General features: G+C 48.0%; 10 protein-coding genes across 10 annotated transcripts; 3 read left to right on the plus strand and 7 right to left on the minus strand.

Moving 5' to 3' along the window:
* Positions 1-1,041: 1,041 nt before the first annotated feature.
* Positions 1,042-1,960, plus strand: eglD_3 (putative endo-beta-1,4-glucanase D; the record flags this gene model as incomplete). Its single annotated transcript, XM_031151982.1, has 3 exons — positions 1,042-1,147; positions 1,314-1,849; positions 1,919-1,960. The coding sequence occupies 3 exons, from the start codon at positions 1,042-1,044 to the stop codon at positions 1,958-1,960; spliced, it is 684 nt and encodes a 227-aa protein (XP_031003073.1).
* Positions 1,961-2,276: 316 nt separating this feature from the next.
* On the minus strand, positions 2,277-5,162 carry APE2_0 (Aminopeptidase, mitochondrial; the record flags this gene model as incomplete). Its single annotated transcript, XM_031151983.1, has 5 exons — positions 2,277-2,765; positions 2,815-4,132; positions 4,188-4,219; positions 4,267-4,843; positions 4,909-5,162. The coding sequence occupies 5 exons, from the start codon at positions 5,160-5,162 to the stop codon at positions 2,277-2,279; spliced, it is 2,670 nt and encodes an 889-aa protein (XP_031003074.1).
* Positions 5,163-6,268: 1,106 nt separating this feature from the next.
* On the minus strand, positions 6,269-8,482 carry laeA_0 (Secondary metabolism regulator laeA; the record flags this gene model as incomplete). Its single annotated transcript, XM_031151984.1, has 9 exons — positions 6,269-6,929; positions 7,045-7,608; positions 7,658-7,718; positions 7,771-7,890; positions 7,941-7,959; positions 8,018-8,040; positions 8,092-8,174; positions 8,231-8,280; positions 8,345-8,482. The coding sequence occupies 9 exons, from the start codon at positions 8,480-8,482 to the stop codon at positions 6,269-6,271; spliced, it is 1,719 nt and encodes a 572-aa protein (XP_031003071.1).
* Positions 8,483-9,417: 935 nt separating this feature from the next.
* On the plus strand, positions 9,418-9,833 carry LHYA1_G007053 (GTP cyclohydrolase 1 type 2-like protein; the record flags this gene model as incomplete). The annotated part of the gene is made up of 2 exons (XM_031151985.1): positions 9,418-9,698; positions 9,779-9,833. The coding sequence occupies 2 exons, from the start codon at positions 9,418-9,420 to the stop codon at positions 9,831-9,833; spliced, it is 336 nt and encodes a 111-aa protein (XP_031003072.1).
* Positions 9,834-10,269: 436 nt separating this feature from the next.
* Positions 10,270-11,819, minus strand: LHYA1_G007054 (Uncharacterized protein; the record flags this gene model as incomplete). The annotated part of the gene is made up of 2 exons (XM_031151986.1): positions 10,270-11,592; positions 11,646-11,819. The coding sequence occupies 2 exons, from the start codon at positions 11,817-11,819 to the stop codon at positions 10,270-10,272; spliced, it is 1,497 nt and encodes a 498-aa protein (XP_031003077.1).
* A 692-nt stretch (positions 11,820-12,511) lies between these two features.
* CYP51 (Eburicol 14-alpha-demethylase) lies at positions 12,512-14,194 on the minus strand (the record flags this gene model as incomplete). The annotated part of the gene is made up of 3 exons (XM_031151987.1): positions 12,512-13,639; positions 13,690-13,887; positions 13,949-14,194. 3 exons carry the CDS (start codon positions 14,192-14,194, stop codon positions 12,512-12,514), a joined length of 1,572 nt encoding a protein of 523 aa, XP_031003078.1.
* A 696-nt stretch (positions 14,195-14,890) lies between these two features.
* DGAT2A (Diacylglycerol O-acyltransferase 2A) lies at positions 14,891-16,657 on the minus strand (the record flags this gene model as incomplete). The annotated part of the gene is made up of 3 exons (XM_031151988.1): positions 14,891-15,376; positions 15,425-16,279; positions 16,328-16,657. 3 exons carry the CDS (start codon positions 16,655-16,657, stop codon positions 14,891-14,893), a joined length of 1,671 nt encoding a protein of 556 aa, XP_031003075.1.
* Positions 16,658-17,567: 910 nt separating this feature from the next.
* Positions 17,568-19,705, minus strand: ZBTB7A (Zinc finger and BTB domain-containing protein 7A; the record flags this gene model as incomplete). The annotated part of the gene is made up of 2 exons (XM_031151989.1): positions 17,568-17,872; positions 17,920-19,705. 2 exons carry the CDS (start codon positions 19,703-19,705, stop codon positions 17,568-17,570), a joined length of 2,091 nt encoding a protein of 696 aa, XP_031003076.1.
* A 2,417-nt stretch (positions 19,706-22,122) lies between these two features.
* Positions 22,123-23,106, minus strand: LHYA1_G007058 (putative phosphatase; the record flags this gene model as incomplete). Its single annotated transcript, XM_031151990.1, has 3 exons — positions 22,123-22,184; positions 22,207-22,758; positions 23,061-23,106. The coding sequence occupies 3 exons, from the start codon at positions 23,104-23,106 to the stop codon at positions 22,123-22,125; spliced, it is 660 nt and encodes a 219-aa protein (XP_031003079.1).
* A 691-nt stretch (positions 23,107-23,797) lies between these two features.
* Positions 23,798-24,991, plus strand: LHYA1_G007059 (uncharacterized protein; the record flags this gene model as incomplete). The annotated part of the gene is made up of 1 exon (XM_031151991.1): positions 23,798-24,991. One exon carries the CDS (start codon positions 23,798-23,800, stop codon positions 24,989-24,991), a length of 1,194 nt encoding a protein of 397 aa, XP_031003080.1.
* Between the last annotated feature and the right edge of the window lie 2,195 nt (positions 24,992-27,186).

Consider the following 27,186-nt stretch of genomic DNA (forward strand, 5'->3'; position numbering starts at 1 on the left):
AGGTTGTGGTGAAGCTAAAGGTGAATGCAATTCTGGCTGAAGAACATTGAAACCCTCCATCTGTCAATTCGGATCAGAATCCTCTCAACAGAGTACAACTCAAAAGCCTTGGGTGCACTACCATTGCTTATTTCTCCCTTCCGGTCTCATCGACACTGATAGTATCCCAGCAGTCATACATCGCAAAACCCCTATCCAGTGTAGAGTGAGTGACTTCATTTCTTCAAATGAATTTCACTCATTCCATGATGCCGCATGCTACCGCTTGAACTTTATATCCAAATCGAGAAGCAGATATGAATCTTGTTGCACGTCGCAGCACTATGCTAGCGTTTTCCATCAATAGGGCAATACCCTATGATTCAATCCCGCCTATCTAGACAAGTGGATCCTTCAGATACCTACCTTAGGTAGGAATAGCAAACCAACGGCTAGTGGTATGAGAGGTGCGACATGCAACAAAAAGAGATCGCCCCTTTTCTGTCCGCTTACACTCTATGAAGCGGCACGAACTCATTTGATGGTCATGAAGTAAGTCATTTCATCTTTTTATATCTAGCAGCGTGATCCTTACCTCCTACCTGGGCATTCATACTCAAGCCCGGATTACGGGGCAAGATAGAGTAGACACCATTCTACTCATCCATACACATGCCTGCCCTCAAGGCGATGGGAAGTGGTACCAGACATCTAGTGATCTATCTCTATTAGCTTAGGCCCGGTTTCCCGAACGTATTTAAGCATACTTTGCAGGACACATCATCTGCTCAAAATTATTAAATCCAACTCAAACGAGTAGCCATTGAGAGGACACAGTGCCAGGGTAAAGGGGAGGAAACGCAACATCATGTGATGCGCATAATCTGGATAATTGTCAAGTGTATTCAGGATAATAACACTTAGCCCTTCGATGTTGAAAGCCTAGTGGAAGCAAACATGAGAGAAAGTAGGTATATGGAATGTATAAAGGCTAGGAGACATCTTCCAGCTCTATATATCTCAAGATCTGCAAGACATTTTACGCTTATACATATATTCATGATGAAGTTCCTCGCATCATTCGTTGCCTTTTCTTCCCTGGCAAACGCACACTACACATTTCCAGCGCTTATTAAAGATGGCGCTGCAACGACAGACTGGCAATATGGTAAGCAACCAGTATTATTCATTCCAAGCTAGTAGTGTCAATAAGTCGGACTTCGGTTGCGCTTTTGAAGTGTTAAGAAACGCAAGCACGACCTCTTCATCTCATTCCATATTATATGTCCACTTATTCCTTCCCCATGCCAAAGAAGGCAACTCACAAACCACAGTACGCCAATGGACAGGTTACTACACCAACAGTCCCGTCACAGACGTCACCTCTCTAGACCTCCGCTGCAACGTTAACGCCTCCACAGCCAGCTCATCAACCCTCGCCATCCCAGCCGGCAGCACCATCGGCTTCACCTCCAGCCCCGATATATTCCACCCCGGGCCCCTCCAAGTATACATGGCATCAGTCCCCTCCGGCCAAACAGCCGCAACCTGGGACGGAAGCGGCACCGTGTGGTTCAAGATTTTCGGACAGGGCCCAACCTTCGGCACGTCGCTGACTTGGCCAACGCTAGATGCTACGCAAGTCAACTTCACGGTTCCTGCGTCGCTCCCTAGTGGCGAGTACCTGCTCCGTGTTGAGCATATTGCACTGCATTCTGCGAGTAGCGCGGGGGGCGCACAGTTTTATATCTCGTGCGGACAGGTCGATGTTACGGGTGGGGGAACCGGGACTCCAACTGATTTGGTGGCATTCCCTGGTGCATATAAAGCGACTGATCCTGGTATATTGATAAATATCTATTATCCTGTCGTAAGTTAAAGCTTTTGTCCTCGACAATCATAGGAAGAAGGAGTGGACTTAGACTAACAAATTTCCCAGCCTACCTCTTACACTTTGCCTGGGCCATCGGTATATGAATAATTGCATTAGTACTTGGACTTTCGTTTGGTTTGAAAGCGGAAGATGAGGCGGCTTTGGGAAATTCGGAATCTTCTCTTTGTTTATTCAATTTTAGTTCTGAAGCATGTAGAAGTTTTCGTAGTTGGTTGACATAACTTTTTCGAAGTCCACGAACTCTACCTCTCACGGTGTTTCACAACCCACGACGCTCTTGAAGCTACCGAGTATTTGCTATTGTCTGGAGGGGCGTTATATATTGTAATTATCCTTATATCGGACAGCTATGGAGTCACTGCTTCATTAGATCCACAGAAAATGCTTTCGCTGCGACTATCGTCTACAACTCGCTTTTGATAGTCTTCCCCTCATAAGACTCCACCCACTTCTTGACGTCTTCCCTGTCCCGCGCAAGCCAGGCACTCTTTGCTCGGATAGTATCCAAGCTTTGCGCAAGGCTTTGATCAAAACCTTTCGTACTCTTAGTATCGAAAAACTTTTGAATTCGTGCTATATCAGCCTCCTTGGTGAAGCCCGATGTGCAGATGGTCACGATTGATCCAAGCATAGAAAGCCCAGCTGGGAATTTCGTCGCCAATTCATCAAAGTTTTCAGTCAACCAGCCATACAAGGCTTCAACGCCCTGAGGATGGGTTCGTAGTGCACTAATCGGGAGGTAGACATCTTGCTCCTTGACTTCGCCTCCAAAAGGAAGACTCAGTGTACGCTTGATAAGCTCGGGATCCTTGGCCCGGCCAAGACAGCGAAGTGCAGTGTTACGCTCGTCACTGTTTTTAGAGTTGCGATAAGTATCAATGATGACATCGTACTATTATGGATTAGAAAGGAACGGCAAGATACCAGGGGAACATATTTACCTCTTCCTTTCCACCATATTTCAACGCCATTCCAAACACACTGCCTCTAATATTAGGATGTATGGCTGACTTATCACCTGCCGCAAATTTCGCCAACATATCTTTAGCGGCTTTGATGATGGTGTTATCCCCAGACAGGCCTGCACTGCCGAAAAGCATTGCCTTGAATTGTTGGTCAAGGTGGGAGTCGCTGTCCTTAAATTGCCAACCAAACCCATGGGCTAAGCCGCTAACAAGGTCTCGCTGGAATGTCTCAAGGCCATCCTTAATCTTCTGGTCTTCGAACATCCAAGCACCTTGGATCGTACCAAGGCGAGAGAGGATTTCGTTCCATACCACGAATTGCTTCTCGCCATCAAACCCCTTTAGTAAGTTCAGTACTCCAGATGTCTTCTGATATCCGGATGCCGCAAGTGCTGCCGCATCAGCAATCATACCCGCACGATCCTCAACACTCAACAAGCCATCCTTCGCAGCTTTTCCAAGCTTCTCTAGTCGTTCGGGTGTGTATGAGGTTCGGTAAATACCAGAGTGATCAGCGTTGATCTTGAAGAAGTCTAGATCTGGGACTTTGTAGGAATCCTCCCGCTTCGTTAAAACAAGTTCCTCGTCAAGACCATCTTTCGTACGGAGACCCAAAAATACTGGATAGAGCACTTTGTCCTCTTCTGGCTTCACATCTGCAGTGCGTAGTAGGCGATTCTGCTTCACGTGGATGGTGTTGTCCTTCTTGTTCTCGGTGACAGTGACGACGGGATATCCAACAGCCTTGGTCCAGATATCCATAGTCTTCTCCAAATCCTTTCCACTTGCCTTACTGAGCGCAGCCCACAAATCACTAGTCTGGGTGTTTCCGTAGGCATGTTTCTTCAGGTATTGGCGGATGCCCTCCATGAAAACATCTTCCCCGAGATATTTTGAGATCATTCGAAGGACGCAAGAACCCTTCGAGTAAGATATGGCATCAAAAATTTGATTCACCTCATCTGCTCTCTTGACTGGAACCTCTATAGGATGACTGCTGCGCAGAGAATCCAAAGAAAGTGCACCTTGCAGAGTATCTGTGACGTAACTTTCCCAAACTTTCCACTCGGGGTAGAAAATGTTGCACGAGTACCACGACATCCAAGTTGCGAACCCTTCATTGAGCCACAGACCATCCCAAAAGTCCATAGTAACTAGATTACCAAACCATTGATGAGCGAGTTCATGCTGAACTGTTTCCGCAACTCTTTCTTTGACAGAAGCACCGCTAGTCTTCTCATCAAACATGACGTCGACTACGCGATAGGTGATAAGACCCCAATTCTCCATTGCACTATTCGGCACTGTCAGTAAATCTGTACGAGTACCTCGGCGAGAGTATATCTTACCCGGCAGCAAAGTCTGGAATAGCAACCATATCCTACATTTCGAATTAGATAGACACTAATAAACAAGTATATCACATACCATTTTTGGGAGAGGAAATTCGCTGTCGAAGGTCTTCTCGTAAAATTCGAGAGTACGAGCAGCAAGCTCCAAGGCAAAGCGGCCATGCTCAATATCCGAACTAGGGGGTGCGTATACTCTGATAGGGAGCCTGAACTTGTCGGTTTCGATGTAATTCAGCTCTCCAACGATAAAGGCTACCAGATAAGTAGACATTGGAGGAGACTTATTGAACTTGACAGCTTTCTTAGTTGTACCGCTGATCTTTGACTGAATATCAGTTTCCGAAGCAACGTCCATGTTACTCAAGCAAGTTAGATTCTTGTCGGCAATCAAAGTGACTGTGAATTCTGCCTTCAAAGCGGGTTCATCAAAGCATGGAAAAGCTCTTCGACAGTCAGTTGCCTCCATTTGAGTCGTGGCCAGGGTACCTTCGCTTCCATCCGCATTCTTGTAGGTAGAACGGTAGAAACCGGCCATTTTGTCATTGAGCTGGCCAGTGAATACCATCTGGAGTTGTGCCTTGGATCCCTTTGGTAGGGTCTTCTCGAATCCAACTTTGGTTGTTTGGGTAGTCTCATCGTAAGAAACCGCGGGACTGGAGCTTTAGTAAAGAAAGCTTGTTAGATATATGACCTCCCAACGTCTCGGCCATTTACTAACCTGATGGTTTGCGATCCAACAATAATCGATGTGCTGTGGATGTCGAGCTCTAGGGTGTTCAAAGAAATTGAGGTAGTATCCTCAACAACGTCTAGGTCCACGGTGATCTTTCCCTCGTATGTGAACTTCTTGAAATCCGGCTCTAAGGTAACGTCGTAGTGTTTCGGCACTACATTGGTAGGTAATAGCTCTCTGCCCTTAGACACGTCTACCCCACCTGCCTCTACACCCCCCTCTCCGTGAAGTTTACACATGTTGTTCCGCCTGTATGAACAGTGTCGAACCGAAATAGCTGTGGGAGGAGTGTATGTAAGAGGAGTCGATATTCGAGGTTGTCTGAAGGTATTTTGGAGACTGCGGGTTGCTGTTAGCTATGAATGTTGAATCCAACGGCTGGTAGTAAATCAGTAGGGAGACTAGAAGCTATTCAATTCCATGGAGTGCCTTCTGATAGCTTCTGCTCAAACAAAGGGATAGAACAGACATACGCAGGCTTCTGAGAAACGTGGCTTGCGGGGCGTAATAGTGTAAAAGCCCGTCTCTGGGTTCTGGGCGAGACAGAAAAGACTACTGGGCGTATTGTATTATAGGTAGGGCGAAAGATGGCTGAGTGGAACAAAGAAGTAGCCACACGCATTGAAAAGGAGGAACGGGAAGGAACGACCATTAGTACAGAGAAGAGAAGACTTTCAAAGAGAGCGGAAGGGGAAGGTGGGGTAGGGTTGATTGGAATGCGTTACAGTAGTTAGTACAAGTATGCAGGTGCGATCTGGCACAGGTGATCCAAAACCAAGACTCCGTCTCCCACCATCTCACTCCATCCCTGTCCAACGGAATATTGTGGAGAGAGCTTGAGTACAGTACGGTACAGTACAGTACAGTAAAAATATGTCTCTTTTGGACTAGCGCCAACAAGGCGGTGAGCAAGGGCTCAAGCATTTTGCTAAAGTCTTTTAGAAAATCTGGATTCCTTTCCTTTCATAACACAGCAACATCAGTTCTTCCAACACCGTTCGATTACTTCTCTACGACGTGTTTGGCGTTCTCTGAATATCTATTTGGACGTTGCAAGAGTAATTATACCACAGGTTTGAGGCGACCAATAGCTCTCGAGCACTGATTGGAAGTCATAGGAAGCTGGTACATCTTGATATTGAAAATGCAGCTCTATTTTCTTCAAGTAGTTTCATCGAGGGACACAGGCAATCTCTCAAATGATTGTCACTCTGTCCTGCGTTACCTTGACCCTGAAATGCATGCTGCATGCTTTACGACTGTCGGGAATCCTTGGTTATGACCAGTGTTACCTCAAATTGCCTCACCCCAGGGCCAGGCACCAAAGTGACGCGGAGTGCGAGAATCATAATGCTTCCTTCAGGTCATCTGTGTCTTCTCCAGTATCTACAGGCTTTATGCCCTCCTCGATGACACCGAAAAGCACCTTTAGCCACAGACTACATCCCTTGCAACCCACATTGAGTTCGCCGTCTTCTGCAGCTTCTTCTAAATCCGTCTCCTTGATAAGGAACCCGCGCTCATCACCACACCTGCAACTCCTATACCATTCCTCTTGTGCTTCACCGAACTCGAGATCGTCTAAATCCACCGTCTCAACCCCAGTGCGGAACGCTTGCTTTCCCTTTTCCCCTGCTGCATTTGCACTATTGTTCTGCAGCTTCAGCTCCTTGTCGTACTTCGCTCGAGACTTGCCGTCTGACAGAATACTGAATGCTTCCGATATCTGATCGATAGAATATACGGTGTGTTGGGAGGTCAAGGTAGGTTTCGGTGGGAGCTGTGACTTGTCGGGGTGGTTTTGGAGGAGCGCTCGACGATATGCGCCTCGCAGGGTTTGCACTGGGATAGTAAAATCATTTCGGATGGTTTCCGGAAGACCTAGAATCTCGTAGTGCGTTGGTATGTTGGTCATCGATCCATCTGACGCGGTTATGTTACCTCTACTTTTTTGAATTGCAGAGCTTGTTGAACTCTCCAGAAACCAACAGGCAAAAAGTTTTAAGCTAGAGTCACGTGCAAATATGCCACAGGCGCGGGGTACGAAGCGTGGAAATCTTCGCCCCACCATGAGACTTTCAAAGACGAAGAGCATGCTATTCAGTTGGCTTCCGGCCATACACTACCACCACCGGTAAATATGCATGAATGCTCTTGTTAACAACGTCTTTCCGCACCTCCGCCGTAAGTTCTAGGACTTTCTCTTTTGTGAACCCCGCACCTCTTGTCAAAGGTGCCATCGAGAGACTTTCCAAAATCCTCAACAAGTTCTCTTGCATATACCGTCCAAGAACCTTCATCCTCTCACCTTTCGGCCATGTATTCATAGGCCACTGAAAGTGGTTCTCAACCACGTCAACGAACCCCGCCTCCTCGAGAAGCCTAACGTAGTCCCCGCTATGTTTCCAACATGTTCCGAGCATAGCAGCTGCATCGATGGTAGTTGTTAGCCAGTGATCCAGCGAGGTTCCTTGGAGTGTGTCGTCAATAGCCCGCAAAGGTAATATAAGATCCTGAAGCTCGAGATAGCCGCCTGGCACGAGTGAGTTGAACGCAGATGCGATAACTATTGAAGGATCTTTGAAACAGGTCACCAGGGCACGACCGTGGATCAGATCAAACTTTTGCGAGTAGGTCCATTCGTCTTCCGCATCGTCGATTTCGAAATGGCAGTTTGAAGGCACGCTATTGGGGAATTAGCGGTCTCTGATGACAGTTTAGGTACAATCCTCACTATTCTGGTTGGATTGGGCTAAGATCGCACCCTATAACATGTGCGGAAGGGTATCGATTAGCTGTACCCATTAGTTACTAACCATCCGTTTCAAGAATTCTTTGTGAGCATACCGAATTCTATAGCCCAACTGCCAGTCCCTGTCCCGATGTCAAGCACATTTTGGGGGTTCTTGACTTGTACAAGACTCAATTCGTCGCAGAGCGTGATTAGCCACAGCTGATGTTGAAGCTCTTTTTTGGAAGTTAGTAGCTTCATCTCTTGATGGATAAGAAGTTCCTACCTAACCTATCTATCTCTAACTATCGAGACGTTAGATATGGGTTTCTAATCTAAAGCATAGGGATCCATGCTTCATACCGCATCATTTGGCATCATATATTCTACAAACATTGTTAGTAATACTGCCTATGAAGTATACCTTGATTGCTTACTGCCTTCTTTATACTTATGATATGTGCGTCCATTCTCCTCAACATAGTTATAGAAGCTCGAATTAACAGAGATGGTAGAAGTCCTATATCCTTCAGTCTCGTAGTCGAAGTTCATTCAATAAAGGCCTTGCGAACTCACTGCACTGTCATACCTCCTACCGCACTATCACCATCGTCGTTATAGTCAACCTAAATAGACTCATTAGCTGTTCTAAATACCGTAACCCTCAATATCCCTTTGGAGTCGGCTCACATTCAGATGTTGGAGGGCGCTTTCCTCGGCGCTAACCCCGCTGGTCCCAGATAACAAACTCGCAGCGTTCGTGGGGCCATCATCTCTAGGCTCAGTAGATGTCGGAGACCCTCCCTTTTGGTGGTCTTCGGTCGCCATTCTTGATAATACTGTGTATGTGTTTAGAATGCCGGTTGTTGCGGAAGAAAAATGCTAACTACCGGTATGGTTGCGGCGGGGTGTTTGGCGCGGGACGTGCCAGGAAGCTTACTTCGCAAGTCTTTTCAATGAGCTGAATAATTCGACTCTTTTGATTCTCGTTCGCATTCGCATTCGTGACTTGCGTATATAGTGATTCGCGAATCAAGACGACTCGGACCTCTGTTTCAGACTTCGCCAGGCCTTGGTTCACATTCACAAGGAGACCTCATTATTCGTCGTGGAGGAGTGATTCATAGTGATATATAGAATTTATCAAAGAGACCTGGGTAGAATCACCGATCCGAAATATAGGCTAGTATTAAATGATATAAAAATAATCTCTTCAGGAGATGGATGGTCTCCAGCCAAGCCGGCATTCTGTGGGATCCGTGGGTTATACTTTCTTACGGAATATTGATAAGGCTTGGCAAGTTAAGGGTGTAGATCTTCCAGTTTGCGCAAACCTTCGTCATCCGCTGAATAATAGCATGAATATTCACATCAGAACTTTTTTCTCCATGATTCTTGCAAAGCCAAGATATCAAAAGATGCCAATACTGAGTATTATGAGTCTTCATGACTTGCGTAAGTATGAAAAGGGCGTTTCATGAAGGTACAATGCAGTATGTGGTACCATAAGCGGCAGATATCCTTTCATCATGTTGTAGGTATTTTCTACAACCACCAGGACCATCAAATCTTGCGCTCGGGCTCGTGGTAACTTGCAGCCCGGCTCGGCTCGAGATCCCACGGGAGACCTGACCCTGACCCCCGCCGCATGCAGTTCGCAGAGAGCGCAATTTTTTATTTTGCGAATATTCCACCCTATCTCAGCTCGCACCGACCTTCATTCCCCAACCCAACGCAGCCCAATTGCTTATCCGAGAAGCAGAATGGCAGCTCCCAGATTCATGCTCGTGTTCCGCGTCCCACTACCTGAACTCGATGCCGTCAAAGCAGCCGTCTTCGCCGCAGGCGCAGGCCGTTACCCCGGGCCAGGGTCCTACACCGAATGCGCGTGGCAGACAATTGGCACAGCCCAGTTTCGCCCAGGCAGTGCTGCCAATCCGCATCTAGGGGCGGTCGGGGTACTGGAGAAGGTGGATGAGGCGAGAGTTGAGACGCTTTGCGTGGGAGAGGATGTTGTCAGGAAAGCGGTGGAGGCTTTGAAAAGGTACTGTAACTTGAGGCTACGATCCCACTTCTGGTTTATGTTTATATCATCATCATACATTTCTAATACCGTTGTTGTAGTGTACATCCCTATGAAGAGCCTGGGTATGAGGTGTTTTCGATTATGGACTTCTGATTTGAAGATGCGTATGTTTCGCGCCTCATGGAGACAAGCCGCTTTATAGATCCATTGAGCTCAGCAGGTTCATAAAATCCTTCAGCGTTATCAAAGATTTTCCGGATCCCTTGGCGTATCACCTTTAAGTGTTCCGCATTGGCAAAAGATGTTGATAGTCAAGTCTACCTTGGGTGCTACATTCACGCATCGGATCCAAACCCCAAGACCACAACCAAGCTGCTTGGTCACAAACTTAAAAAATAGGCAAACTACACGTCTAAACTTGCACTTATGGTTCTGCTACTCAGCACCTGCTATAAACAAGTGTCTCATTCAATGTTTATTGACATTTTGTATGTGCCATATATATTCAAGAAACCATCTAAACAGCTAGCCATGTACCGTAATTCATAACCATCTAAAGCGCCAGCCATTCATCTCAATGTATCATTCATTAATAAATCCCACAGCCATTCCCAGCCCTCAGAAAAGCCTTGGCGAAAAACTCTTGCATCGCAACGTAGTGGAAGAGAATACCGCCCAGTACGCAGAAGTGCCACACATTATGCGAGCCACCGATATAGTCAAAGGCACCAGGACACCATCGCTCGGGTACTTTGCTGGCGTATATACAAGCTCCAGCTACATACACCGTGATGCTCTTTGCGATGGGGAGGTAGAATTCCCACGCCCATGCTCCACCTCGAGTCAGGTTCAACTGTGCTACGGGAGCGAACCCGGTAGCACCTAGTGTGACGTAGAATGCTACGCGAGCCCAGGCCATATCTGACCTGTTGAAGGTAGGATGCCAGGGGAGGATAACACCGCCGATGCCAAGAATCGCAGTGGCGGTTATGTAAACCCACCGACTGACGGGCTCGCAGTAAAAAGCCGTGTACTCGGTCGTCATGATCGAAGCCGCGATCAGGAGCGAGATACCAGTGTAATCCACACAAGCAAAACGTTCCATGAGATTCTGATCCGCGACGCTGTTCATCGTATGCCAAATGGTACTGCAGGCCAGGCATTTGCACGCAGCGAAAAGAAAAACGGCAGCGATAAACACGTCGGTGTTTGTACTGTTTGAAAAATTGACGCTAGTGGGGTAGAAATAGAAGGCAATCGCCAGGACGATGAGGAGGCCAATTGCATGAGACCATATGTTCACCGACTCATTCGAGATATTAAACATAGATCTCACGCAATCAACCTTCGATTCCGTGAACCGATAGCCTTTGACAATATGCGGGTTTATCCTCCAAGGAACCGGGAGGTCCTCGTACTTGATAAGACCATTATCTCGTGCTCGCGCAATAGCATACTCGATATGTTCTTCCAGAGTTTCGGTAGCTTTTCGAGCTCTCTCAAGTCCCTCATCTATCACTTCGCGAGCTCGTTCGAATCCCCCATCAACAACTCTCCTTCCCTCATCCATCAGTGTCCCCGCGGCGCCCACGAAGCCCTGCTCCCGCATCTTGTAGGCTCGGGACTCAAAGTCCGTGAGTAGTTTCTCCAGCAGTCCAATTCCCTCATGGGCTTTCTCGCTCAAGGACTCCGTCGCGGTCAGCGCATCCTGATATCTCGATTCCACGGTCTCGACCATGACCTTGGCTCTCCTTCTCCCGACACCAATGACCTCCCCAGAAACCTGAGAACATCGTGCTCGCACCGCTTGTAGCGTGGCGTATGCTTTCGAGATACTAGCATCGAAAGTGACGTTGCTGTAGCTTTCGAGGAAATCTAGCCTTCGTTCGAGTTCGGAAAGAAATATATCAACCTGTAACTAAATGAGCCGTCTGCTTGTTGCTTGAAATGTTTATGTCGGCAAACCTTCAGTAGTAAGCCCTCTTCTCCATCTGTTGCATAATCGGAGCTTAGCCGTCGCGGATGGAAAGAGGAATGCCGTCTGCGGTTTATAGGTTTCTCATCCTCCGTCCCACTCGCTTTTGCGGTTGAGATATCTTCATAAGATTCCACCGTTACCGAGGGCGAAGTACAGCGCATGGTGAAGTCGTTGCGTCGTCAGTGGCGTAGTGAAGCGGGGTTGTTTGTTTATTTGTTACTGAAGCGTTGAGCAGGAAAGGACAGTAAATAGAGGGATGCGGGTCATGAATGATAGCGCAATGGCATGGTAGAAAGTAGAGAAAGGAGCGGAAGGTGTCGAAGAAGCCAATGGATACCCACGAGGAGTCTTAAGAGAGTGTCAGTGGAAGAGGCCGAGGAGCCCAATAATAGAGATCCTTCTGTTGGCGGCGATTGGCCGGCCCAACGAAATCGGATCTCGGCAAATGAATCAGCTTTTGCCAACCAACTCAACCTCGACGCTTCCGGAAATAAATATCGCTTTCTCATCTGAACTGTAATAATTTGATCCAGAGTTTATTTTTGTCAGCTGTTGTCAGGAAGATTAAGTCTTTAAACATAATAGAAATTAAAGCAGTAGATGTGTGTGCAAAGCATCAAGGTTCTCAAAAACTGTACTCTCCTGCGTGCCGAACATCTGGAATTTTAGGGGTCCTTCTGATAAGCATGTGAAATACCTTAATTCCGGCGACGCCCATTCTGTAACAATGGCCGGCCTCACGTGGTAGGTACATTGTATAATTTATCTTGGGCAAGACCTTCAAAAGAAGCATCGTATTAAATATATAATAAGTACAACCAAAACGCCAAGCTATGCACAGTAAACTTCCACATCAAGCCTTCTCCCTCCTCTCCCACTCAATGATAGCCGGCGAAATTGGTCTTGTAAACAGACTGGTATAGTCCGTGTCCACTACCTCCTTACTACCATCCAAATTCCTAAACTTGAAGGTTCTCACCATCGTTGCTGTAATCGTCAACAGCTGCACCATGGCAAACTGCTCACCAATACACCTATGCCTGCCAGCCCCGAAAGGAAGGTAAGGGCTGGAGGCTCCTTTGCTGATGAGACCATAGCCGTAGTCAAAGTGCTCTTCCTCGACGTCGTTTCCGATGACACCGCCAGAGCCGGCATCCCAGCGGTGAGGGTTCCAGTCCAAGGGGTTAGGGAAGTACGTTGGATCACGGCTAGTGCAGCCTGGTGATGCCATGAGGACGTGAGAGGTTGGGATTACGTATCTGGTGCCTGCGACGGCCATAGGTTGTTTTACTTTGCGCATGATGGAGTGTATTGGGGTATGGAGACGCAGGATTTCTTTCAGGACATTGTTATGGAGAGTGAGTTTGGCGAGGTCTTCGTATTTGAGAGGAGGGAGGTCTGAGCCGAGGACACGGATTTGTTCTTGGTAGAGCTCTTCCATGATATCGGGGCGAGCGGCAAGGCGGAGCATGATCCAGGATCCAGAGGATGAAGATGAGTGTTGGCCAGCCATTAGAAGAGCAATCATCATGTGGGCAATTTCCTTGTCGGGAACCTTGGTACCATCCTTGTACGTGGAGCTCATCAGCTGCCACATGATATCGACTTTCTCCTTCTCATTTCCAGCCCGACGATTTTTGATAATCTCCATGTATGTCTTTGCAACGCTGCGCTGAGCATGGTCGCGTGCGCGGTTGTGAGGAAGAGGGGCCCAGTGAAGCATGAAGTTGATAGGGCTGAAACCCATATCTAGATCGTGGTATAGAGCTGCGAACGAGGAATCGAATTTGTCGCGAACCTCTTTTCCTTGGAGCGCGTGGGATGCAGTGTATATAGTAATCTCTGCGATACTATCTGAAATGTTGACAGTTCCCTTCTCGCCCTTGAAGTCCGAGGAGCCCTTGATGAATTGTTCGACTTCGCCTTGGATGATTGGTACGTATTGGCGAAAGGCCTCAGTGGACAAGCCGATCTTCATGAACTGCAAAAGCGATATTAGCATTTGTGTATTTCTAGCAAATAGAGACCAACCTTCTTCTGCTCCATCAATTTGGAGTTAGGGCAGTCATAGACGACATCTTTACCAAAGACCGGCGTAGTCAAGACGGTATAAATCTCCTCCGCATTGACATCCTTCAGCTTGCCATTGAGGATGAAGTCATTGCCACTTCTCCCCAAGTACACCGTAGTCTTCTTCCCCAGCAGTATAAACGTAAAAACATCGCCATACTGTATCGAAATCATTAGCATTCATTCATTCATCCACGCGGTTCACCAGGAGTCGACTAACCTTCGCTCTGCAACTAAAGAAGAACTTGTACGGGTCCATGCCATACGTAATCGTACTGCCAATAACCGGGAACCAGTGGAAGACGACAGGAGGCTCATTGCGGTTCTTCAGCAGCAACTGGCTCAAGACATTAAGCACAACACTGCAGACGAGGAAAGCTGCGACGCCCGCAGCCACAACGACGCCAGTTCCCCTCTGCGCGACCTGCTGGGCCAACGGACCCGTAACCTGCTCGAGAAGACCCATCGTATATGCGGAGGGGCAGAATTGGTGAGAGTGAGAGTCGTTGTTGAGGGTTGCGACACGATAAGGAGGCACGACTTAAAAGGTAATTTTTCTGGGAACGGAGCTTTTAATTTCGGCCGCTATGATTGGCGCGCTCCCCTGAACTGAATTGAACTTTCACCTCCGGCTCCTTTATCTGCCGGCAACACTCTATCGTACGTTGCGATCATGAAATCAGGTAACAAATGTAAAGAATCGCCCGTTTCCTAAATAGTTTCTCTAATCAAGTTCAATGTTCACAAGGAACAAATGGAGCTATATTTCGAAGGGTTTTCGTATTCGGGTTTTGTTATGCACCTTACCCCTGTATCCCCACAAGGATGTCGCGGTGTACTGAGATTCAGGTACGAGTGGCTCGATTCAGTTGGAGCATGTTAGAGAACCACGTGTAGACCATACATTTATCGACTCAGGATGACTTGAGAATAATCAACTCTTCAACATTCATGTCAATCCAACTCTCACCGTCGTAGCGTAATCGGGCCTCTGAAGGAACTATACTTCATAATGCAGATTTTTGGCCTATCAAATGTCCACTGTTGCCATCGTACAAGTGCTTCAATATACCAACCAGTATATACCTCCCATCAACCATAGACTCCTTGATGACCCCATTCCCCCTAATACCATTCTCCCAAATCCATATTCCAATTTTTTTCACTCCATAATCTCTATCTCCTCCTTCCGCTGTGGGGCAAAATCATCCTTCCACAAATCCCATAACCTCTCCAGCTCCTGTACATACTCCTCATGTACACGATCAATTTCCTCCTGGTCTGGCTTCGATGACTGGGCAACTCTAATCGGCTTTCCAACCACAATATTCACGGGTCTCCGATACGGCATAAGCCCTACATCGTAGTTGAAAATGCCTCGTGCGTGGAAAAGCGGGACAGTGAATCCAAGCACTTTCTTGACTAAAAGTTGAAATTTATGGATCTTTGGGTGTGATTCCGAGTTGAATTGGTCGTAGAGGTCGTTCTCCCCGAATGCTAAGACGGGGACGAGGTCTGCACCTGTACGGATAGCCATCTTGACAAATCCCTTGCGGCGTTTGAGGACGAGTCTAAGGGAATAGGGTTGAGCGTCTAAAGACTCGCGAGCACCGCCTATGACAATTGTAATACCGCGGCCCATTCCCTCCTATACCAAGTCAGTAGAGTGGTCTAATATAGAGAGGCTTGAGCATACCTTATTTGGTCCTCCCTTAGAAAGTAGATTCTCACATGACTCCTTAGAAACAGAAGCTATCCCCATGGCCAGAGCATAGTCTCTATATAAAGGAATACGAAAATTCGAATCTAGCGTAAGAAGTGTATTCTTGATCCCAGGAAACAGTTGCGAGAACCCGAGAGCCTCAGTAGCAAAGGCGCCAAACGCTCCTAGGGAAAGGATGCCATGTGGATGATAACCAAAAATATATTTCCTCGTAGGAGGAAGCTCTTGTGTCCGGTGGAGTCTTGAGGGGAAGTAAGAAGCAAATAGTGACCATACAGGAAGTGACCGTAAGAACTCCGAACGATGGCTCAGAGTCCCCGAAGTTGATGCTGTCGACGTCATGCAGTAAATCATATATGGTATCAATAATGGCCAGAATAGAGGTATTGCGCAGAGAAAAAAAAACAATGATATGGATATGGCGATGCAGAGGGTGTGGGCCAGGACCACCAAGGTCTGTAGTCGTCTTTGTAGAGGTACATTTAAAGGCGCAAATCGAATGCCGCTTTGATGCCACCGTTGACCTGGCTTTTTACCGCTCGCAAGTCCGTCTTCCTTGGATGGTTTGGGAGTCACCTTGCGATCAGTTCGGTGCTGCTTCTCCAATCCAGGGTCGGGTTTTACGCTGACGAGCTTACTGCCATTTTGGGTACCCTCGACTTTCTCGAAAACGGTCGTATGATTTTGGTCGTCCTTGACTTTTGGATTTTCCCCATTTTTAACAGCATTGGTCTTTGACTTGTTATCTTCGTTTTTCTTCTCTTGTGAGTTGCTCTTTTGCCTTCGGTGCCTCTGCTTAGGAGGGATCGTGGGAGTGTCGTCCAGGCCCTGGATTGAATTAGTGCCTGCTGGTAAACCTCAGGGGGCGGACCTTACAGCTCCTGAATATTCTACTTTCGATTCCTGCCGTTCGTATTGCGGCCGTTCACCCCCCTTCGCCGTTTCCTTTTCCTTTACATCCGCACCTGTATCAACAATTCGCAGCACTGAGGCCACTGAAGCTTTATGCGACGAGGAATTCAACCATTCAGCCTCCGAGTTTGTATTCTTGCTCCTTACAGTCGTTCCGTTCGTTCCATTCGTGCCGTTCACGTGTGGTTCTTCGTGCACAGCATCAACGTAACTCTTGGGCTCCAGATGTTGTTTCTCGCGCACGTCTGGCTGAGAGGGCTCCGCATTGAGCGAGACACTCCCATTTGAAGCCATTATTTTCGGGAGTCAGTGATCAACCGACTGCAAGGGTTGCGCAGTACAAATGATAGATCGTACAGTACAAGTTGGTGTGGTGTGGTTGAGGTTGTGGTTGTGGTGCAAAACAAACGGCGTGAAACGTCATCGCTCCTCCAGCCCCCCCCATTAACATGTGATGTTGGCCAAGTTTTCTTGCAAACTAGTGGCAACACCAATGATCTTTATTACAAGGTAGTTACCTCTATATAAGTAATATTATTAGTATATTGTCTTTTCTTTTTTTCTTGAGCGTCCTCATGCAGAGTGGCATAGGGTGGTGATGGTTGAGTAACTGTTACTTCTAAACGCCAATGCCGAGGGGACTAGATGCGAAGCAAGCCTCACTTTCACTAGGGTTGACAAGCTATTTCTGTCTCTCAAGCAACGAGTTGTGAGTAAGGTCACCCAAGCGTGTTGAATGACTTGTCGCACCAATTAATTATAGAATGAATTGGTGGTGTTAACGACAGGATCTAAGCAGAGAAGCCATTGCTGCCTTGTCTTGTTTTGCCTTGCCAGCTGGTAAAGCAAGAAGCCTCTGGCAGCAGCAGTATGTAAAGACTTATAGTATACATCCCATAAAGACCCAAGCCTATTCCTGTTCCCCAATTTTAAACCGCCCCTTGAACTTAAACATACGAAGAATTGAAGTCCGTAAAGTGAGAGAACGCTTTACTGGCTCTAAAATGGCGTACTTTTGAAGATTGCCGTATAAAAACTTTCCCCCAACGCCTCTTCCACCGGTCATTGATTCATGCGAGGTTATTGAGAATAAGAAACTTTTGATGTCTTATCATTACATCACTTTTCCGCCGCCCTACGCCATGCAGAAACGACTATACGCCAAGATATGACTGACCATAGAACACTTTCGTGTATTTGCATCCTATGAAATATTAATGTTATGAGGAACCTGCCCCGCGGGTGGTTGGTGCGGGGGACTGGTGAATTGGTTCCTAAGGGAGAAGAGCTCTTCGGAAAGCCGGTTGATCTTATCTTCCTGACTCCTGTCTTTGCTCTCCATGACCTGGATTTTTTCCGACAATTGTTTGACCCTGTCTTCCAGTGACTGGACGTAGGCTAATAATCGTGTATCACCTGCGGCAAAGAGGTTGGCACTGCTATCGCCACTTCCGCTCCCTTGAACACTAGGAGGTCCGCCAGGAGCCCCTCGGACGTAGCCTTGTGAAGCTGGAACATTGTATTGAGGGGGGTAGCAGAATTATGCTGCTGATGACCACCGTGGGTTCCGTTAGGAGAAGTCTGCTGATTTGGCGTCTGACTTGACAGCGTATATCTCTGGTCCGGAGGTGCCAAACTCGCAAGTGCAGGTAGTTTCGGAACATGCGAGGTATGTGGAGATGGAAGTGATACGCCTGGAGGAGATCCCCTACCCGACGGTCGACGCCCGAAATGTTGCTGTTGAAATTGTGTAGTCAGACTCGGTGACCTTTGCCTGCCGATCGATGGATCGTGGCCAAGCTGATGCGAATGCATGCCAGATGGGCTTAGAGGCTTGGGGCTTTCAGTAATGCTACTTGGTGAAAATATCGAGCTTCCTGTTGTGTTCAGAGGCAGCGAAGAAAGACTCCCACTTGGAGCATGGTTGTCATGACCGCTGTTTTGCATTCGAGGGGAAGTGCCGGAGCTAGAAGGTCCTCCTCTATCTGCATTTGGTGGATATAAGCCTCCTGTAGACTGACCTTGCCTGGGACCTGGAGGATACGTGCTTGGTGTTCGTGGGTGTGCAGGGTAATTGTCACCACTACCCTGATTTGACCGAACATGCTGTGCTTTAATGCTAGGGAGGCTGAATGTTCGGCGTTCCTCTTCAGTCATTTCAGACTCATTCGGCTGTGTAGTTCCATTCGTATACATCACTCCATCCATAGCACTTTCGTCCCCGTCTCCATTGGAGCCTTCATAGTCGTCATCTCCACCAAAGCTTCCCATACTAGCTCTTCTGCCAGCACAACCGCCTTGTCCTTTACTGTGACGCGCTAAAGCATCACCTCTAGCGAATTTACGGTCACACTTTGGACAAATATGAGGACGCTCGCCAGTATGTAATTTCATGTGACGTTTCAGATCGTGCAATCTTCGGAATCTCATACTACACGTCTGGCAGACATACGGTTTCTCTTGGCTATGCGTCAAAAGATGGCTCTTTAGATTGTGATGACGCGTGAATTCGGTCTCGCAGTAAGGACATTTATGTTTCTTCTGTGAGGGTGATCTTGGCGCTAATTGTTGAGTTTGACCGGGCATTGGGAGACTCATTCCACGTGGAGGAGCCCGAGAAAGGGTTTGTTGACCAAGGACAGGATAGGACATCGCTTTGTTCGAAGATTGCTCATCTGGCGGAGCTTGCAGATGGTTGCTATTACTAACTCTGATGTCCCGGTTCTCTGCCTCAATGGCACTTGTCAGCGAAGCTGGGCTTGCAACGACCGTTGAGCCTGCTGTCGCGGTTGGCGCCGTGGTGCCCAAACTCGCAAGGCTTGTAATACTAGCTGGGCTTATTTCTGACTTTTCATCAAACTGCATCGGACTGGGTATAAGCACTGCATTCGCAGCTGCCGACATTCCCTCGCTCATGCTGTTTATGGCAGCTGGAACTTCTTGCGGTTTGCTCATCTCGGCCCCACCTCCTGCCATGAGCGAAGATAAAGCCTTGTGTCCGGGGTTCACGCTCATCTCAGGCTGTTGATTCTTTTGATTCTCTTGCTGTCGTCGCTGGTCTTCTAATGCCGCGGCCCCAGTGAGCTGCATTGGGGAGAACGCGCCCTTGTACCGTGGCGACTTCGGTGACGGGGAAGTGCTTAGTCCAATGTTCGTAATCGAGGACAAAGCCGTGGGATTCTGCGATTGATCAGGACGATTTCGTTTTAGAGACTTTGACCGCGTCAAATCGTGATCTGGCGGGGTGATGGTTGAGGAAACCGCCGCGATGGTGGCGGATTCTGGTCGAGTCGCACTGAGGGCGGGGACTGCGGTAGACAATCCTCCCTGCTCCGAAGCCATGAGGTATGATGCTCTATCGCCAATGTTCTGTCCGCTATATAGGAAGTGGCAAGTAGATGCAGTGAGCGCGCGCTGTGATCCTAGAGTCACTGTTCCTTGCTATTCAAAAAAGCATATCGAGTCTTTCGGGATCGCAGCGTGCGTGTTGAGAGTTAAGGAGCTTCAATCCGGATCGCAAAGGCCCTATCTTTTGTCAGAACCAGCTGTGATTTAACATCTTGAAGGTCAAGTGAATGTACTGTGAATGCGCTCCTAGCCTTGTTTTCTTGGGATCGGCTCGCGCAGCGGTAGGGTTCTGCCGAGCGGCGACTTTTGAACATAAGTCAAGTACTCGGATACAGAAACAGAAAGAGGGCTGTTGTTGATGAATGTCAAGCAGCGACCGACCGGAGGAAATTGTAGGAGTTGCGACCCTCAATGAGCTGGAAGGGTGTCGGGTCTGTCTTCCATTTGCGCACAAGTAGTGGTAGTGAAAGATCTGACAGATGCAGGTGCGGGCAGACGAGGGACAGCTGAAGTTGGTTTGCCTCTCTCTGCCTCTCGCAGTACGGAGGAGAGGCATGGGGGCATGGATGGATGGGGCGGATTTTACAGAGCACAGCCTCTTGCGTGGCTCAATTTGTGCACTACTGTACGCTACACTACTCGGTACAGATACTCCTAAGAAAGCGGAGACAGGACCGAGCAAATCAATACGGAGTCTGGCAAACCACCAGTGCGGTAGACCTACATCTACCTACCTTATAGGTACTGTAGTATCTATATTGATCTTCAAGTTATACTCCATGCGCATTAATAATTACTGGAAGATTATGCACCCTCTCTTTTGAGAACCCCCAGAGTTTTCACCCAACCTCCTTTGGGTCTGCCTCGAACGCATCGGGCTAGGATGAGGAGAGATCTGACGTGCCGACAGGGTACCGAACGAGCATGCTTGGGGCTTTGTTATTCGATTTGTCTGCCTCTCACGGTCTTCTTTGTCTTTATATATCATCCCTTTGATTTCTCACTGTACTGTACTTGTCAATAGTACAGTAGAAGCATCAGGTCTTGTCTTGTCGTGTCTTGATACTGTAACCATCTATCAATGATGCCGAACTCGGCCTGCAGCTTGACATCTCTCATATTCTCAATGCGGCCAAGACCCCGGTTCCCTCACAGAATAATGTGGTATGATGGTTTGTCCATTCCCAAAATGTATTGGACGCCACAATGTGCCTTTTAACCTCCACGCGAATGACACGCCACGCTGGCTGTGGTTCTGAGCAACAGCCTCACTATTAGTTACTAGTGGCTCAACGCAGCGCATCTATCCCAGGCCAGGTACTCTGCAAAAGCACGCCGACTTGTCCTTGCAGCGATTTATCAGTACGGTACGGTCAGTCTCCGGGTGAAAGAAAGTACTCGTCATCAGCCAAACTAGTCCTAGTGCAGCTCCCTCGAATCCGCCCTCAGGCTTACTCCCCTCCCTAGCATCAGCCTCTATAAGCCACATCAAGGCGGGGGCTTACTCCGTAAAATCCAAGGCAGCCTCAGGGGATCGTCCAGGAAAGATGTACATCTGATCTTCTCAAATGTCGTACCGGCGCCCAGAAGTCATCAGGAACTTAAGGTTCTCTCCGCATAGTGTCCCCGATGGATCGTCATCGTCATCGTCATGCACCATCTTACAACTAGGTGGAGAGCGACGAATGTGACCACGTGATCGACTTCAAATGACATGAGATGAGGTTGGTTTTAATTGCTGCCTTTGCCTTGTACTTGTAGTGGAGAGAGGCTCAACTCAGCTGTCAAATTGTTTTTTGGAACTTTATTGCCACTTCAAGTCACCAAAAGTTCTTCGCTTCGTTCGCACTCTCCCTTTTAAGCTTCTAGGCAGCTAACTACCTAGTCCCAACAAGCTTCAGCTCATCTAAACTCCAGGACCGCCTTAAATATATCGGTTCAGCCTCGAAACTAAACACTCCAGGTTAAAATAGACTTTGGTAGTTCCGATCATTTCAGGATAGCATATAATCTCAAAAGGGACTTCATGCATCGCGTGAATAATCCTGATATATAAATTTGTATATATGTATCAAAAATGAACCAAAAATGTATTCTGCAACTAGCCAGATGTAGCCTTTCACACTCTAGGAAAAGCTGCTGGTAAGATGAAGCGACCAGGCAAAGCTTTATGGTATTGAGTCTGAATCGGGTACTTTCATGTACACACAATACCTCCGTACTGCCATTATTCATGGCAGAATTCCGTCTTGGCAGATAGTACTACAACACCATTCAACTGTAATGTCTTACAGACTGAGTCAATGAATAGCACTGCTCCAACAGTCTGTTAATCTCATACAATGACTAGTATCTCTTCTGTCATATAAACTTCATTTCATTTCATTTCATTTCCCCTTGTCTACACCCATCTACTTCGGCACCTCATGAGCAACCTCCCCAACAGCCCTTCCCTCAGCCTCCTTAGGATACTCTGTAGGATAAACATCAAAGACCCCCTTCGGCGACAACCCCAACCCCCCCACCGCTCCTCTCCGTCTCCTCCCATTCCACCAGTCTCCCACCAACCCCATCCCACTCCCCTCCCTCCTCCCACCCAAAGATCCTAAAATCTGCATTCTCATACTTCCGATAGCTAACCCCGACCCTCAAGAACCCCGAATGGCTCACAACAGCAATACACTTCTCCGGTCTTTCCCTCAGCCACCTCCTCGCCTCGATACCCCTCCGCGTCAACCCATTTTGCGAATACTCATACAAGCCTTCCTTTTTCGGAAACAGGGGATCGACATCCGCCCAGTTGAATTGCGGCCATGCGGCCTCCATGATCGGTATCGCGGTCCCTGTGTCGCAGGGCTTGGCTGAGTTTTCTTGCCATTCCGGACGCAGGATCACGGGCACGCCGCGCTCGATTAGCCAGCCGAGACTTTGTTGTGCTGTTTGGAGGGTGCGGATCATGGGGGAGACGACGATTAGGTCTATGGTTTGGGCGAGGGGGACGTTTTGGCGTAGGTGCCGGGAGAGGGTTTGGCATTGTTCATTGAAGCCTAGGTCGGTGAGCTATGAGGGTTGGGGATTAGTGTCGTTTTGCTTGATTGAAGAAAAAAAGATTGGAAGAATTTGGATATTTCAGAGCTCTCTCTCGTGAAATTCGAATGAACTACCTAACGTGTTTAAAGAAATAGATATAAAAAAAACTCGGGGAATCCACTTACAGGTGGGTCATGAAGGGTATAGTCGTGTGAGGCATGTTAGCTTTGGTATTTGTGTATAATGGTGAGGGGACTTATGAGCGACATCTTATAGTGCGTCAGTTTTTATCTTGGCGATTCTTGGGGTAGATACTGACTATGAAGTGCTTGAGCATGTCTGATGAGAATGACTGTGGGAGCCATATTTTAGACTTCCCTTGAGGGGAAGGTGGCTTGATATAGGAAAGCAAGTTTGGGCCTGGGGTGTTGTGGTGAGCTGATAGCCTTTTAGTCTGGCTCCCTATTTCAGAGGTGATTTTTTCTTTGTTTTTCTGGATGTATGTATGTATGTCTTGCGAACGTCCAGGAATATGTTTACAGGCTAGCTAGCGGTGAAGCTTACAAATGCGGCTAGGCTGCCTGCCCTGCAAACCCCATAAATTGAATATATTGACGTAGGCAGTTGAGAGGTTTCCTGGTCTTCCTGGGTCTAAACGAAACTGTGTTTAAAAGATTATTTTAGTACGTTGAATGAGACAGGGCGAGTTTCGTCGAAGCAGGTCAATTGGAAGCCTAAGGGAGGGGTCTACATAGAGGGGTGAGGCTGTACTGTTCGTACGTTTGATTTTGATATTTCTAGCAAATTCAAGATAAAATGGCAGAAACAGAAGTCAAAAGGAGTAGTATAGGTACTTATTAGGTAAGACACTATATTTTCAAAAATTGCAGGTGGTAATGTGCTTGTTGAAATTCCTGGGGATCTAGTTCGAGGCTGAACGCAAGGCTGCGCTGCATTCTAACCTAGCCCGTGCGCAGATAAGCGATAAGGAGTCATTCCTCTCATCTGAAGACTATTACTATACCTTCAACAACATTTCTCTTTCAACAAGCAGCCATGAGTTTCAAACGCTCAGCCGCACACACAAGCGGCATAAAGAAGCGCTCCAAACCAGCCGCCTTCAAACGCTCATCATCCGGCACAAACCCATACTCCTCCCTCGGCCGCAGTAAATCCATCCCCCGCTTGAAATCCTCCGCCTCCACCTCTCGGCTCGAAGAAGAAGAAGACTTCCTTTCCTCTGAACGTCTTGACGATATCGGCCTCATACAAGCCTTATCCACTGATCTCACCCTCCGCGATGTACCCCAAGCAATATTATATATCCGAGGCAAAATGTGGGCTCCGATGCCCGAGCAACGGACTGGCATGAATTCCGAGCGTATAGCAGAGGTTTTGAACTTCCGCCTTGCCCTGCCGCCCCTTGTCACGGTCTCGCATTTACAGGCTTTATTGAACTCGGCGACGGCAGTGGAGAAGGAGATTGCGGAGCTGGTACGGGGAGGGGCGATTCGGAAAATTGTTGTGGGGGGCAGGGGGAATACGGGGGAGGTGTTGATGTTGGTTCGGGATTTGGAGGAGATGGTTGGGAGGAGTGCGATGGAGGATAACGTCAAGGAGAAGTTTCTGGGCGTGTTGAAAGAAAATCCTACGGCGGTGAAGTTTGAGAGGGGCATGTTTGCGGGTGAGGATGCGAAGGCTTTAATGCGTGTTGGTTTCTTGACTTCGGCTACGGCTTCCTGGACGACTACGGATGCATTCTCTAGACCGGCAGAAGGATCGAGAGGGACTATGACTTCGATTAAGAGTATTTCAAGAGCTGCGTCGGGGTCGATGGCTGCCGTTGGTGGGGATGGCGCTGTTCATGCTGCGGGGGGTAGTGGGGGAGGTGCAAAGTCACTTTCGGGGGTTGTGGATTTCTCGTTGGCGATTCCTACTACGGGGCCTTTCCTCAAGCTGGTTGCCAACGCTCGAGCGCATTTCCTTTCGTTATTGTCTAAATCGAGATATCGGGAGGCACCTGAACACTTACTCCGGCAACGATGGGATGGCGGTATCGCTGCAGACGATGCTGCTAGTGAGGCGAGAAGAAATAGGGGGGAGTTTGCAGGCGTATCACCTGGGCGAACAAGGAAGTGGAAGCTGTTTTATGGAGCAACATATGAGTGGATACTTGGCGAATGTGTTGGAGCTGGACTTGTTGAAGTCTTTGACACTGGGAGCGTAGGCAGGGGTGTTCGAGCATTATAAGTACTATCTTAAAGGGTATGATACAGCATTCAAAGGAGTATTAGAGGGAAAACAAACTATAGATACCCGGAATGAATACATATTAAAACATTGCTAGAAAGAGCAAAAGTGACAACCAAATAAGGAATTTTGATATTGAGGACCTTGCTGTCAATTATCATAAAAAGCAATTCTTGCTCCCGGACCTCTTGTTCATGCAGCACGGTTCGGAATTGTCGCCGGAAAACGTGGGGTTGTGCACAAAAAGAAAAGTTAGGGATGTTCCATATCAAGAGCTTGAGAAGTTCGGATCCTGCGGAGGGACTTGCTCACATATAAAAGACTTCCTCAAGCCTTTTTAGATTGTCATAGACGTTACCAAAGGCCATTTTGACAAGTCTCTTACCCACAGTGGAACAAATTGGAGATTAGATGATCGAAATCAGGCCATGACGAAGGATTGTCGGAGATCAACACAGCTACAGGTACGAAGAAAGCATATCTGAGATCACGAGCAAGTCCCAAGACACGGCCCCTGCGTGTCTCTGTGTCCAATGGTTCCTTGCAGAAGCTCCTGTTCGTCAACGAGCCGTGCCTTTACCGTGACAGGACAGCAAGGTCAGCAAGCCCATGGTCCTCGTCCCGAAGCGCAGGGTCTGTGGGCCTATGGTCAGCAAGGACCGTTGAGCTGCTGGAGTAACTGCGATTTAATTGCTGCAGCAGCACATACTCGAATACAGCTCCTGTCGGGCCGCCACCATATTGTAGAGATAAATTATAAAGTGGCAAAATGCTACCTCGTTGATTGTGCTATACCACTTGAAGGATGCTTGTCAATGCTGTGGTATACGGAGGTAGGTCTAGCTACAGGGGGGGAGCATTATGCAGGAACGCCACGGACCAGTACAAATCGACAAATCGATGGGCGAGTTGATAAACGGCGCTCGCGGGGAGGGCTTGCTTCTCTCCTCAAGGGTCCAACTCACTACGGTACTGTGTCTACTATTATCAGGGGAAGAAACGGCAGTCTGTGGTCCACTGGTCCTTCTTCCCATCCTCTGGTTGACTTTCCCCGTTGCAATTTCCATCCGTTTCCAGATAAGGAACCAGTGCTTGTCTCAATTCGGAATCATTTCCTGGATAGCTTCCTGACGGCTTTCTAACCATGCCCCTTTTTAACCCAAAGGTGGACTAAGAAACCTCCTGACTTGACTTTGACTTAACTCGACTGTGCTGCTTAGAGAGGGGGTGGTGAAGACATCTTCTGTAGGTTTATATGTATGTATGTGCTGTACTGTGCAACCAATTAATATTATATATTAGACATCTCCATCCCTTTACCAAAGTTCCCCTCCACTTCAGCGGCTCGAGAGGCGTCTTCCCCCACTCAAAGTCAAAGTCAGCACACACACCACGGCCACTTCACGGGCCATCCCAATCCCACCACCACTGGGACTGCAACCCGCGTTCAGGGATTGTGCATCCGAACTGCAGCTGCTGCTGCACCCTCTTTTTCCTTCTCATCACGAAAGCATCACGTCGCTCATATTCATTCACTTCTTGCCCAATATTTTCTAAGGGCTTTCTCGCGACTTGACACCCAACCGTCTCCCGTGTCCTCTGTATCTCTCTCGAGTCTCTCACAAATCTCGCCAGTCGACGGGTTGCGCGCCGTGACACAACCCTACTGCAAGATCCTCTTGTCACCGCACCCTACCGCATCGCATCGCATCGAAGTCGAACTCGAAGGTCTATATTGAGTGGAACACTGTCCAAGGTAGATCGGATCGTACATCGCCTGGAACGAAGATATAATCTATTGTCCGAAACTGCAAACCCCTTCGAAACAGTAACAGCTCTGCAAGTCTCTTCAACGGAAGCTTCAAGATTGCAGGTACCACCTTGACGATAGCAGGACAAGGTACCAAGTCAATCCGTACTCCACGACACGCGACGGCATGAAACATTGATTAGTTTATTATTCGCTTCAACCAACGACAAGCCCAACATCAAAATTTCACAGCAGATTATTGGGAGTTTTGAGAGTTTCGGCAACCTTGCCGACGCATTGGATCGAATATAACTACGCATTACACACCTTGCCGGACTGTCTAACGGTGCTGCCGGTACGTCGATACAAGGGTCTTTCGGATAGTCGGACGATTCTCGTTTCGTTGTCGCAACAGTCCAACTAGACATTACTCATCCTAGGATCT

Source organism: Lachnellula hyalina (assembly GCF_007821495.1).
Source record: "Lachnellula hyalina strain CBS 185.66 chromosome Unknown contig00137, whole genome shotgun sequence".
In the NCBI taxonomy this organism is placed as follows: domain Eukaryota; kingdom Fungi; phylum Ascomycota; class Leotiomycetes; order Helotiales; family Lachnaceae; genus Lachnellula; species Lachnellula hyalina.